This window comes from Filicampus tigris, chromosome 12 (assembly GCF_054856515.1).
Source record: "Filicampus tigris isolate MCC_2025a chromosome 12, RoL_Ftig_1.0, whole genome shotgun sequence".
NCBI lineage: Eukaryota > Metazoa > Chordata > Actinopteri > Syngnathiformes > Syngnathidae > Filicampus > Filicampus tigris.
This window is the reverse complement of record NC_141228.1, coordinates 2151744-2166494: the sequence shown is the minus strand read 5'-3', so window position 1 is coordinate 2166494 and position 14751 is coordinate 2151744. Positions and strand designations below refer to the sequence as shown.

Sequence of the window (14751 nt, the reverse complement as noted above, 5' to 3'; positions counted from 1 at the left end):
GCTGCTTAACTTATATTCCACAAACTAAAAATTAATCAGACTGCAGTGTTTCAACTAGTGAGCCTGCTGGGAACATATTCTTGAAAAAAAAATGTTTGGGTTGACTTCCGTTTTAAAGAGGAAGTCAACCCAAACATATTTGACATTCTATGCAGGACCACTAGTCTAAACACGGCATTCTGGGTGTTGCGTAATTTATATTCCACAAACACAATATTAAACAGAATGTCGTATTTCAACTAGTGGGCCTGCATAGAACATATTCTGGAAATAAATATGTTTGGGTAGACTTCCTCTTTAACAACAATGATGCCTCGCTGAAACCAACAGGTGGTCGATTAGTCAGCATAGAAAACTAGGAGTGGTCTGTGACTGCCTACTAGCACACAAGAGTTATTTGAAATATTGATTATTTTACAAGCAGACAAAAAGTTGTTTTTCCCAAAGGTATTTTTTTAATGATCAATTTACAAACAAAGTCAACAATAGCCATTAATTTGTTGCCCATTATCACAATAGGTGCAATTATCTGCCTAACTTATTGTAATTGGGGGGAAGAAAAAAAAAAGAGCAGACATATATATACCTGCTAATAACAGAAAAATACAAATTTTTATTTATTTGGAATGGTGCAGTGTTATTGTGGATCAGTTCTTATTGTAGCAACCTGGATCCAGTAAAACAGAGCAAATTAGGCAAAAGTAGTGGCTCTGCTGCTGGAAGAGTCCCATCCCAAATTTGTCACGTTGCCTTCTTCACTGATGGCAGATGTGGTCTCCATCACGAGGGGCATCTCCTAGAAATCGAAAGAACAAACATTTGGTTACTGAACAATTTACTGCATATTATTTTGTATGTCAGTTAGTTACATCAATTAATCACGAGGCACATACACTCCAAAAAATTCAACATGGGTGTCTGTTTTATCAACAAAATTGTGACATGTAGCTTCTGCTTTATTTATTCATGTTTAGTGCTTTAAACATGTTTCAATCATGTAGTTTTAACCTGACAGGCAAAATTCTTAAAACGGCATGACTGCTTTATGTCAACACAACCGAATTGTCTTAAATAGGAAACCCATATGCAATACCGCTACAGAGCAGTAGGTGGAACAATTTGTTGTTCACATGCCTGTAAAATTCACAAGAGTTGATCAGGGTGTTTGGCGAGAAAGGTGGCACTCAAGGAAGAAATATTATGAGCATCTTGGTTCCCGTATCTCTGGTATGTTAATGGGAAATAGCCTGTCAAACCTATATATCTTTAAAAAAAAAAAAAAAAAAGGCTAACATTTGAAAAGAAGAAATTTGATTACAACAAAATCCATCTCTGATAGGTGACAGATTCAATTGATTAAATTACAGATTTGCACAAATCTAAAATTTGAAGTTTGGATTTAGTCTTCAAGTCATTCACTGCCACATTTTCAGACCCTATTTTAATCTTCACGTTTGAAAAAAATATATAAATATGTTCCTGTGATTGAATGGCTGGACTTAAAAGAAATGTAAATGTTTCAATGGCAGTGAATGAGTTTAAATGTGAGACACTAGAGTGACTTACCCATACTTATGTATGTGTTGTGATACCTACGCTCCTCATGATTTAAAATGTGCTTTTTAGTTTTTTTTCCATTTATTTATTTTAGTTGTTGTGGCAAACTGACTGACACTGCTCAGACCAACATTGTTGATGTCAGAAGAGAGTGTATCCTCAACACCCTGTGCATGTACCTCAAGGAGACAAGCTGGTGAAAGAATACATGGTATGGGTATAGAATTACATTTTTATCCTATGGAATTTGTCATTCACTAAAAATTGTGCACTTCAAATATAGTATTTAACTTTGAAATGTCAATGAACAATCCGTCACAGTAGTTATGTTCCTATTTGTTTAAAGCGATGAGTCATGAATGTTTTTGTTCTTAGTGGGTGCAGCTGTCGAAAGCAACCAAGCTGAAATTAAGGAGGTGGTCTTTGGAATTGATGCCATTCGAAAAGATGGGGCAGAGTCAGAGGATAACCCAGATGATGTGGTTGTCATCATAGATGCTGTCAATGTTCTGGATGAACTGGGGAATGTCCCATTTGTTGTTGTTATGCTGTTCGCTCTGGTCTACGCACTCAACCTAAGATACCCTTCAGAGTTAAGACACAACATTGAAGTTCTGCAGAAGATCATCATGGAGCTTGGTAGAAACAGACTCCCAAGAAAAGATCAAACATTGAAAACCACGCTTTTACGCAAGTCATCCTGTGTGGAGTGACCAACAGACCTAAATAAAGCATTTGAACAACTAAACATGAGTGCATATATATGGACCACCTTTCCTTGAAAATACTTGGTTAAGTAGGCGGGGACACCCTGATTTGGTTGCCAGCCAATCGCAGACCCGTACTATTATTATAGAAGTTAATCTGACCAAAGGGTAAAATGCGTAGTAAATGTGTTAATACAACCTGAACAAATGAAGTTGAAAACAAACATTGCAAATAAGTATTAACAACACAAATACTCTATGTCCACTCAACACATTTACAATTAGTTGGTTCAACAAAATTGTATCTCGCCAAATGACAGCATTTTAGTTAGATTGAAGCGTAGTACGGTGAATGTGTTAAAACATGAACAAATTAAGTTGGAATCAAACATTGAAAATACGTACAAACAACAGGAATACTTTATGTCCACTCAACACATTTACGATTAGTTGGTTCAACAAAATTGTATCTCACTAAATGACAGCATTTTATTTAGATGGAAATTCTTTGCATAATTGTATTACGTTAACCCAAAAACTAAATTTTTTCAGTGTACAATGCATCCAAAAATTATTCACAAAGTCCCATTTTATTATGTTACCGTCATATTGCAAAATGTTATTTATTTTTGTCATAGAATTGGGAGGTTTGCTGAACTATCAAAAATTGATTGTTGAACCAGTTGACAGAGACAGTCAACTCAATGTGTTTTCTTGAGTTACTTTTTATTTTAAACATCGAAATTAAAATGAACAAAAATGTGTCAACCAACTCAGCGAATGATAGTTTGTTTGGTTTTTTTAATTCTGTAACAGAATGATTTGCGGGCACGACAGTCAGTCAATCAATCAATACAATACAATTTTATTTATATAGCACATTTCATACCAGCTAGAGCTGTAACAAAGCACTTTACAAAACAATAAATAATAAACAATAATAACCGGAAAAGAGCTGAAAATTTCAGGTCTGATCAAAAGCCAGAGAATACAAATGTGTCTTCAACCAGGTTTTAAAAGTGGCCTAACATCCAATAGGAAGTCATTCTAAATGGAAGGACCAGCGGTCATACAATCTTATGCATGAGTCTGACTTGTAGACCCTTATCCTATATACACACATGCATACTGTAGATAGATATAGAGTGAGATCGCTGTCAAAAAGGCATATCCGTGATTTAAAGATTCATATCCATAATAGTAAAAGGCATATCCGTGATTCAAGATTCATATCAGTAATAGTAATAATTTGTGAGTACAAATCAAAATTGTGAGGGTTTGACTTCTTTTCTTGAGAGTACGAATCAAAATTGTGATGGTTTGACTTCTTTTCTTGTGAGTACGAATTAAATCTGAGTGCCATGTTTTGTGAATACAACTCTCGCTTCTACGACTACGAGTATTCACTACGCACGAATTGCCAGTTTATGACTAATCACTTTTGTGAGGACGAATCTGCACAACATGCAAATTAGGATGACGTCACGCAGAACACAGGCAGGTCCGAAGGGGAGCTATTCGATCCACGATTCCTCTCCCCGCGCATGCGTAGAGAAGAAACCAAAGATGGCGAACGTGAGCGGATCAGACGGCGCTTCCAGCGGCTAAGGAGACGCATCTTCACAGCAGGTAAAGTCAGCAACGTGTATATCCAATTTATTAATATGCATTTCATAACGTCGTTCTGTCTCAAATAATAGCTTTGGACTCAGGCTTACGGCGATAGATTGTAATCCAATGATGCGTTTCAATGTTAGCATTCGTACTTGGCTGATGCATCTCTTCTTTTCAACGTATCTGTCACCATACTGTAGTTTAGTCACTTACCTACAATTCAGCACGTTAACAAAAATGTATGCATTGTGTGGATGCTGTTAATAGCTCTAGCTAAATTGGGCGCTCCATTTTATTAATTTAAGTAGTCTCACAGAACTCCAAAAAACAAGGACATTATAGTGCGTTAATGTAAAAGAAAAAACGTAAGCAAAATGTCCCATAATTTGTTTCTACTTTGTGACGTCATTGAGTCCGATTGTCTTTGAGCTATCTTTAATAGAAATGGAGTGACACAAAAGGGTAGTGAGGTTTTATAAATATTTTATATAATTGTATTGTATTGTATATTCTAACAAATTATTGATTGTATATGAACAAAAAGAGCAAATCATTATATATCAGCACACATTAACCAAGTATTTAATTGGATTTTGAGTTACACTCCCCCAAAATCCCAGTTTACAATGCTGTACTGCAAAATTATTATTGACTGTCAGGATATTTATTTTGAAGGTTTCATGCACAAGCCAACAAAGTTGTGCAAATTTTAATTGAAAATATTAGTTTCAATGAAATTTGTTTTTTTTTCTTTTATAGTAGTAACAACAAGATGATGGCTCATGTCATGCCTGGAGAACAGTAGCAGTATTGATTCTATCAAAAAGACGCAGGTAACACTAATTCATTTTCTTTTCAACATACAGCATATCGTCATCTCTGTCCTGTGAAATACACTTATGTCCAATTTTTGATTTTTTTTTTTTCATTTTCATGTTAATGCGATGTCTGTAAAGCAGAAATTCTATTCACGTAAAAATAATAAAATTGAAAAAAATGGAGATAAGTGTTTTTCACATGGCAGCGACGATATGCAGCTAACAATATACATTTTTAATTCAGACCGACATTTATCGATGTTATCATTTAGTTGAATAATTTATTTTGATTACATATCGAAGTTACCATCATCTCAAACGGTATACTTTGCCTGATAAATATTTTTATGTAATCATATTTTCAGAAATGTAGCCAGTCATGTCCAGGATGATCTCTTTGGTGACGGTCGCAACTCTGACCCTGCATGCTGACTTGAAGTGTAACTGCAAGTCACTGGTGACAGCTGAGATCTGGAGTGGGCTGAAAAAAACAGCAGAGTTGGCGATGGAGGCAAACACTGATGACAATCTAGATCGACGATGAACTATGCCCTCAGATGGACCGCCTGACTTGGGGGACGATGTCAATGACGACGTGGAGATTGAAACAGAGCCACCAGAAAATGACAACATAGAAATTAAAATACTTGACAAAGTCATGAGGACTAAATTGCATAATTATGCAACACATCAGAGTATAATAGAAATTATTTCACTGAGTATATTATTTGTAGGTAGGCATAACATTTATTATTCAGTATCATTGGACGCGATGAACAGGCAATACTTTTTGTGTGTGAAATTGTATTTGTGTACATGAGTTTTAATCAGTTGAAATCTGATTTCTGACACCACACATGAAGAATTTACACTGTTTGATACATTTAGGGATGTAACGATTCAGATAAAAATCAATTTAAACTGCATAAAATATGTATTGATGTAAAAAATAAATAAATGAATGAGAATAGAATCGATACGCAACACCATGTTAACAATAGCCACTCTGCAAATTTTTCTCTCAAAAATGCCTCATCTCCCGCTGGAGAAAAAATGATTAGTGCCAAGGAAGGGTGAAATATGTTTACAAATGCGGTATTTCCTTTAGTATTTATAGGTAGTTTCATAGTATTAGTGCAACTCAACTAGTGTATTGTTTTTTAGTTCCATTTTAAAATGCACTAAACATTAAGCAATAAAATATTTACGGTCACAATTCAATTTCAATTACTGGTACTCCACTGAAAACAAGTCAGGAATGCTGGTACAACCTGCAGAGTTTAGTACAAGTTGAATATACTATTATCTTGTCTTTATTCTTTTGTACGATACCGTAAAGAGATCTAGCTGTAAGCTACTGATAGTCACATAAGAGCAGCAGCTTGCTGGTGCGATTATGCCGCAATTTACATATGATCCGATTAGTCAACTAATCGCAACTCCTGTTGGTGAATAGTCGACTAGCAAAATAATCATTTGTGACAGCCCTATTTGACACTTGAATCTGGGCTGGAGTAAATCGTTACATCCATGACATTTACAGTGGATCTATTCAAATAATTTCAGTAGAAAACGTAATGGGGTATGCTGAACAGGTAGAGGTCCTGATGATACTGCAGTGGACTTCGGGGGTGGTTTACAAAGTGCTGCAGCTGGGCTGATTTGCTTCAAATGAAGAAACTACAAAAGAAAAAGAGATCATTGTTAATAGGATTCAGATAGTTTTATATCATGCAACCACTTAAAATTGAGTAAATTCCACGTTTTTTTTTTTCAGTGTACTGACAAACTATAATTTGATACATATAAAACACACAGTGACATTTCATATATTTTTATAGGAATACACAATCACAGGTTTGCTCCATGGGGCAGATTCATAATTTGCTCTTATTATGCATACTAGATGTTATATAGAGACTCCACTGTTCTACAACTAGGTACCAATAAAGGCTGGTGGTGGTTTGGATATGCCAGAGTTACCGAGGAGACAGAGTGAACTCCCAGCCAGCCCTGTTTTAATGTTAAGTCACCTGCATTAAAACCAACTCCGATGAAGCTGACGTGTGTGCATATATTTATTAATATCCAAAGATATTACACTACCAACTCATATAAAATATAAACAACACACACTATCTCAGTGTCTACAAACACGGTATACTGTACTTATATGTAATATTTGTACCAAAAAACATGTAAGGACAACAACACTCAGTAAGATGTTAAAGCGGATAAACCTCACTTGTGTCACTACATTTCAGTTTAAACTAGTTTGCAGAATAACAAAATAGCCCTTTGTGATGTCTTCACTATACAAGAAATTATGCGCAACATTTTTTCTTTTACATTAACGTACTATAATGTCCTTGTTTTTTGGAGTTCTGTGAGACTACTTAAATTAATAAAATGGAGCGCCCAATTTAGCAAGAGCTATTAACAGCATCCACACAATACATACATTTCTGTTAACGAGCTGAATTGTAAGTAAGTGACTAAACTACAGTATGGTGACAGATACGTTGAACACAGAGCTACATTAGCCAAGTGCTAATGCCAACAGTGAAACGCATCATTAGACTGCAATCAATCGGCGTAAGCCTGAGTTCAAAGCTATTATTTCAGACAGAACGACGTTATGAAATACATATTAATAAATTGGATATACACGTTGCTGACTTTACCTGCTGTGAAGATGCGTCTCCTAAGCTGCTGGAAGCGCCGTCTGATCCGCTCGCGTTCGCCATCTTTGTTTTCTTCTCTACACATGCGCAGGGAGAGGAATCGCGGATCGGATAGCTCCCTTTCGGACCTGCCTGTGTTCTGCGTGGCGTCATCCTAATTTGCATGTTGTGCAGATTCGTCCTCACAAAAGTGATTAGTCGTAAACTGGCAATTCGTGCGTAGTGAAGATTCGTAGTAGTAGAAGTGAGAGTTGTTGTTGTTCACAAAACAATGGCACTCACAATTTTGATTTGTACTCACAAATTATAACTATTACGGATACAAATCTTTAATCACGGATATGCCTTTTTGACAGCGATCTTACTCCATAGATAGAGAGGCTCATTTGTCTCATCAGTGCTCTCCTTGTTTGGGCAGAAAGTTTAGAGGGGTGGCCGGGTCATGGTGTGATCTCATACGCTTTCTATTTCACAATATGACTCCTTCAACAGTGCCCCATGAGATGTTTAAAGTTTGTGACATATTTTTATTTTATATCCTAATCCTGCTTCAAAATTCTCCACAACAGTATCTTGGACCTGCCTGGTGTGTTCCTTGGTTTTCATTATGGATGTGCGCGACTAGTCGTTTAACCGTTTACGATTCATTAAACGTTATGTATTTTACTAGTCGGTTAAACGCGGAATTAAGTATCACGCATCTTGTTATACACGCCTCTGCCACGGCCTCAGTAAACATGCTGAGCACCAAGAGAGAATTGCTCCCTCCACCCCTAACCGCCAAATCCCCCCACCCCCGCACCCACTCAAACATAGTAGGGGGCGGGGACACTAAGATCGGGGAAGAATATTTAGAAAAGTAAATTCTGAACATGTCGAAGCTACCACGAAAAAAAAACCCAGCACCGTTTTGATGCAGCATATGACAGTGGGTATGACGGCGGGACCAGGCAGACGAGCTGTTGTTGACTTGGCAGTGTCAGACCACTACTGTGTCTATTTAAACATCGCCAGTTTTAACCATCTAGCAGTCCCGGTGAGAACAGTGAAGAAACGCTACCTATCTTCTGAGGAGGCTGCAAATTTTATCGAGATCTTAAAAAGCACTCCTGCTGACATTTTACTTGCACCCTGTGATCTTATTGTTGACAATTTTAACCTACATCTTAAATCATCATTAGATTCAGTAGCTCCACTTTTAATTAAAACAACAAAAACAAAGACTGTACCCCCGTGGAGAAACAATGCTATCAAAACATCAAAGAGAAAATGCAGGAGTGCAGAGAGGTGGAGAAAAAGTAAACTTACAGTACACTATGAAATTTTATGCGAACAACTGAAATCCTACAATAAAAACAGTCAAACTGGCAAGATCTTCCTATTTCTCAAACCTCATTACAGTCAATAAAAACAACCCCAGAGTTCTCTTCTCCACCTTTGAACTTTTAACTAGTTCTGATTTTAATATGTCCCCACAGAGACCAACAGACGCTCTCTGTGAGGACTTTGCAGACCACTTCAGAAGTAAAATCGATGACATAAGATCCAGTCTTTTAGCCCGTCAAAACACAAGTTCTAATAAACCTGGACAATCATACTTACATGAGGAAACACTGGAAAGTTTTGCCCTGGTTGATGCAACGACACTTGGTCGAGTTTTCTCCCAGGTAAACCCAACAACCTGCCTTTTGGATCCAATTCCCACATTTCGTTTTAAGACATTTTATGGATTTTTTGAGGAACACATTATAAATATAGTCAATTGCTCTCTTCAGACGGGCGTCTTCCCCGCTGCCTTTAAAACGGCGGTGGTGAAGCCCCTTCTGCAGAAGAGCAATTCTGACCCGAGCGTTTTTAATAATTGCAGACCTGAATCCAACTTACCGTTTTTAAGTAAGATTTTAGAAAAACTGGTTTTCATCCAGTTGAATCATTTTTTAAATACAAATAATATTTTGGAGAAATATCAATCTGGTTTTAGGATGAACCACAGTACTGAGACTGCTCTTTTAAGGATTTTAAATGATATTAGGTGCACTGCAGACGTGAGAAAACTCACAGTCTTGGTGCTACTGGATCTAGGCGCTGCTTTTGATACAGTAGATCACCAAATCTTATTAAATAGACTTAAAAATGTAGTGGGCATCTCCGGTACTGTTTTTAACTGGTTTTATTCCTATCTCACAGACCGATATTTCTTTGTAAGTATGGATACTTGTTCCTCCAAAACCCATGAAATGAAATGTGGGGTTCCCCAAGGTTCGATTTTAGGCCCCCTACTTTTTAATCTTTATATGCTTCCCCTTGGGGATGTCATCAGGGGACACGGCATCAGTTTTCACAGCTATGCTGATGACACGCAGCTGTATATTGCCATGTCTCCTGATGACACAGGACCCATTGACACCCTTTTAAATTGCATTTTCGATATGAAGTCATGGATGGCAGATAATTTCCTACAGCTCGATCAGGACAAAACTGAGGTTTTAGTTATCGGTCCTGAAGGTCAGAGAGAGAAGCTTTTACCAAAACTACACATTTTTAATCCCTCACATTGTGTGAAGAACCTTGGCGTCATTTTTGACTCTGAGCTCAGTTTTATTCCTCATATTAAAAATGTAACCAAGATTGGTTTTTATCACCTTAAGAATATCGCCAGAGTCCGCCCGTTTCTCTCTCAGGCTAACACGGAAGTGCTGATGCATGCTTTTATTTCTTGTCGTTTAGATTACTGTAATGCCCTGCTCTCCAGCCTCCCGAAAAATAGTATTTCACCATTGCAACTACCGCAGAATTCAGCCACTTGGGTGCCGACGAGATCCAGAGGGCGGGAGTACATTACACCAGTTTTGAAATTGCTGCATTGGCTCCCCGTGTGTTTCAGGATCGATTTTAAGGTACTTTTATTAGTTTATAAATGTGTTAATGGTCTTGGGCCATCTTATTTATCTGATTTGCTTTTATCATACCAAACCTCGCAGATTCTGAGGTCCTCTGGCGCCGCCCTTTAAATTATTCCTAGGGTGAGGACCAAAATGCATGGCGAGGCTGCATTCAGCCATTTTGGTCCTCACCTTTGGAATAGCCTGCCAGAGGACGCCAGGTCTGCAGAGCCTGTTGATATTTTTAAGAGGAAGCTCAAGACACACCTTTTTAGTTTGGCTTTCAACAACTTTTAAATAATTTATCTTTTCTTTTGATTGAAGATTTTTTTTTTTTTATCTTATCTTACTGATTTTAGTTCTTAGACTATACTACTGTTCTGTCTTTTAGTTTTGTTGCTCTCTGCCGTTGTCAGCTTTTAGCTCCAGTGTTTCCTCATGGGGGCGCCTCCGCTTTGAGGGAGGGGTGAATGCCCTTCCCGCGGGGGCTGTCATCGCAGGGACTCCTTGGGTCTGGGTGGCCGGCGGCCTCTACACTTTGTGTGGGGTCCGCCTGTCTAATCCAGGCCTCTATGGTGGTGGCGCCCCTGTGGCCGTGGGCTGTCATTCCCCTCGGCGCGGAGAGCTCCCATTGGGTACCCTTTCCTCATATGGTTTCTCTGTGCCTTGTCATGTCTTTTTAACACATTTTATCAGGTTGTGCACTTTGTGTGGGTGTGCGTGAATGATTGCTGATGTACTAATGGATATCTGTCTTGGGTCTGTTGGGACGGAGGGCATGAACAGATTTTTTTTTTTTTTTTTTTCTTTTTCTAATTATCTATTTTTTATTATAATTTTTTTTTTTTTAATGTTTTGCTTTGAATGTTTTAAAGCACTTTGAGTTGCATTTTTATGTATGAAAAGTGCTATATAAATAAAATGTGATTGATTGATTGATTGATTGAGAGTGTTTGTTCCAGCCAGGCGCTGCATGCTCGCCACACAGCAAAGATTACCCAAATAATTTGTGAAATGACTGCCCGCGATATGCTGCCGCTTTTTGTTGAAGGCAAAGGGTTTGAAAAATTAACGCTGTATATCGAGCCTGAGTACGCGGTGCCAAGTCGCAAAACAATCACGTCCAAACTCGAGAGTAGCCATAACCAAATAAAAGCTGGTTATGTTGAGCGGGTCAACTACTGTATGTGGCCATAACTACAGACGGATGGACGTCCATAGCCACCGAATCTTATATGATTATAACGTGTCATTATGTGTGCTTCAGACAGCTGAAAACTTGGCTGCTCACCTGCGGAGTGTGATGGGTACGTGGGCACTACAAAATAAAGCAATTGCCTGTGTGCATGATAATGCAGCTAAAATGGTGCTAGCGAATGAGACCCTGCTGGACTGGGAGTCGGTACCATTACTCATTACATTATTCATAATAAATGCCATGCATTGCATTGGAAAATGTATCAGAAATGTATTTTTATTTCAATTGTTCACCTTTATTCTGTCAGTTGTTGTTCCATCCATAGAATTTAAATTAACAAATTGTCCTGAATGTTTGGGCTAAAATAGCCCATAAATACACACAACATTTGCATTTTAAACTTTGAATTCAATATGTATTAAAATTAAAATTTTCTTCCTTATAGACTAGTTGCAAATACAATTTGATACTAGTCAGCGGGCAAATTAGTCGAAATTCCCATCCCTAGTTTTCACAATACTATTTGTGCTTCAAACAGACCTCGGAGAGTATGACAGAGCAGGTGCATTAATACTGAGATTTATAGCACATAGGTGGACTCTACTTATCATCATCAGTCATTTAGGTTAACCTTTGACCTTTCCAGAAATCCTCAGGGAAATGGAGTGACAATAAATCCACTCACGATTGCGTCCTATTTGGTGTTGATTCATCCATTACTTTTTTTTAATCTTAATTATTGAAGCCTGTAATGTGGCGGTGAAAAAGTTCAAGGAAGCAGAACACTTTCACTCTGTACTTTGTGTATAAAATAAGAAAACAAACACATGCCTCTTTATACACATGTGCAGATAATCTTATATCTTAACTTGTAGACCCTTGTATACTATATAGACTCACATAATGAACGGTTTGAAATGTACATATATACAACAAATGTACATTCTCATACACCCGTAGAGTATTATACACATATTGCCATATGTGTGTACATATACTGTATATGTACTCACACATGGCAATATACCGGAAAGTAATTTGATCCTCGTACCCCTACATACCCAAAGTAGCAAAGGTACGTGTTCCGATAACTTACCACTACCTTTGAGAATCCCTCTTTCATCAAAGTTCGGCTCTCCTATCGATGCTGAGCAGCTCCACCTCAAATATCAAAGTGGCACCCCCGGGGATCTTCGGCGGCGCTCCCCGGTCTCCGTAGCCCAGCTCGGAGGGGATGACGAGCTTCCTCTTTTCTCCCTCGCACATGCCGAGCAGACCCTGGTCCCAACCTTTAATCACCTGGCCACTTCCCAACGTGAAAGTGAAGGGTCGTTCGCGGGGAATGCTGCTGTCAAACTCGGTGCCGTCCTCCAGCTTGCCAGTGTAGTGCATGTTCAGCACGTCTCCATTGCGGGACCTCATCGGGCAGTTGTCCACTCGCTTCTTGATGCCGATCTGCAGCTTCTTCTTTTCGGACCCGCAGACTAGCATCGGGCTGAGTGACAGCGCCGTCATCGCTAACAGTAGAAACGCCCGCATGGCTGGAGTCGACTTGGTTTTTGAACCCACGGCAGCCTACACAGTTAATCAGCACATAAATGCGTGAGCTCAATGAAGAAGGAAACGGAAGTAGCAATTTTTTAAACGAGTTCTGCCGTTCACAAACAGCGCCACCTTTTGAATAGGAGTTGACCTGCAATTAAAATGATGTACTGTACTGTATTTTCCTTTCACGACAGAACAACAGTGTTTCCCAACATTTATTGACCGAAGGCACCCCTTTTTTTTTTTTTACCAAGAAAAATCTCACGATACACCACCACAACAGTATCTCGGACCTGCCTGGTTGGTTTTCATAATGCTATTTGGGCTTTAAACATAGACCTCGGAGAGTGCAGGTGCATTAATAGCAGAGAGATTTATAGCACACAGGTGGACTATACTTATCATCATTTAGGTTAACCTTGGATGATGGATCAAACACACCAAAATAATAATAACTCGTCTCTCAGTGTGAAATCATGTGGGATCATGTTTAAGTGGACACAAAGCTGATCCTCACTGGAAGCCAGGACTAGCCTTGCTAACACACAGGTTCATTGTTACCTTCTGCCATGATGCCATCTAATGGAAGAGCATTTCATTGTTCTGCTACAGCTGAGCAATGATGTATTTGTAATGCGTAAAGAATAATTTTCAGACAAATTAGAACAAATTGGATAATTTCTCGCACTGATGATCTCTTACTGTACACTTACTATAACCACGACAAGGGAATCATTACAGGGGCAACTTTATTTATGAGCTTAATCTATTCTATGATGATCAAGCTCATAACTCAGTTAACTTGTATAACAAACAATTCCTAATTGTAATGAATTGAAATGCCATTAATCTATCCCAGAAGCCCCCGAAACACCAATATTATTTTCCGTGTTTTTTGTTATGCATTTTATGAAAGAAAAATAGCAGAGGTTGGGCATGCCGTGGGAGAGATACTAACGGTAAAGGTTTCATGATAGATAAGCATTATTTAAAGGTCAATATAGCTGGCTAATTTCCTATTCACATCCACTTACCGGCTGGGAGTATCGTGAGTGGATTGAATTGTTTACAATTGTTTAACCAAATATAGCATTCGGCTGCGCTTTAAAAGGACGAGGACGGACGGGGTCAGAGGATGATCATTTTTATGAATAAGGACGCAGGGACGAGGGCGGGAGATTACCCAGGTCGCCGGAGCGGCCAAAAAAAGGGTAAAGTGCCCAGCTCTGATAATAATATAATTATAATTATTGAAAAATAACACAGTTATTAAGTTATTTTAGAAGGAAACGAAAAGACTTCCACGTCCGGGTCGTGACGGCGCTGGCAGAGATTTTACGCTCAAGAGATGTCGCAGTCCCAGATGAGGACATACTTCGCATGCGAAGGGATAGGTACTGTATGTAAATATTAACAGTTAGTAAACAAAACAAAATGGTATTACATGTTTTGAACCGTTAGAGGGTAGACTATACCTGTGCAATCTTACGGGGTTGGTTGTTGCAGAGAACCTTCAGTGTTGGGCACTGTGCGGGCAGCTAAAGGCGGCTTCGTGGTAGAAGAGAACAGTGGTCTTGCTTGTAAAAGAAACCAACACAACAGGTCAATTGGCACTTGACCTGATTCGACGAACGGACAAAACCCCACCTCCGTCCTTGCTTAGTCCGTCCTTTTTAAAAGACTTCTCGTCCTCCGCACATTGCTTGGCTGAATAATAAATGGGCGGCAACATCAATAATTCCCATG

The 14751-nt window shown here is 38.6% G+C and overlaps 1 protein-coding gene and 1 long non-coding RNA gene across 6 annotated transcripts; one reads left to right on the top strand and one right to left on the bottom strand.

Moving 5' to 3' along the window:
* Positions 1–432: 432 nt before the first annotated feature.
* fkbp2 (FKBP prolyl isomerase 2) lies at positions 433–14499 on the bottom strand. 5 transcript variants are annotated; one of them, XM_086047229.1, is made up of 3 exons: positions 14481–14499; positions 12557–13035; positions 433–796 (listed from the first exon to the last, which is right to left on the bottom strand). In XM_086047229.1, the coding sequence occupies exon 2, from the start codon at positions 12997–12999 to the stop codon at positions 12583–12585; it is 417 nt and encodes a 138-aa protein (XP_085903355.1). In that variant the 5' UTR covers positions 13000–13035; positions 14481–14499; the 3' UTR covers positions 433–796; positions 12557–12582. The 5 variants fall into 5 exon arrangements, with proteins under 5 accessions (XP_085903355.1, XP_085903354.1, XP_085903358.1 ...); XM_086047228.1 differs by lacking the exon at positions 14481–14499 and adding an exon at positions 14040–14187; XM_086047232.1 differs by lacking the exon at positions 14481–14499 and having other exon boundaries at positions 12563–13095.
* On the top strand, positions 3763–6759 carry LOC147138040 (uncharacterized). Its single transcript, XR_015088967.1, has 3 exons — positions 3763–3893; positions 4638–4711; positions 5062–6759. It is a non-coding gene; the product is annotated as an uncharacterized LOC147138040 (long non-coding RNA).
* Positions 14500–14751: the final 252 nt, after the last annotated feature.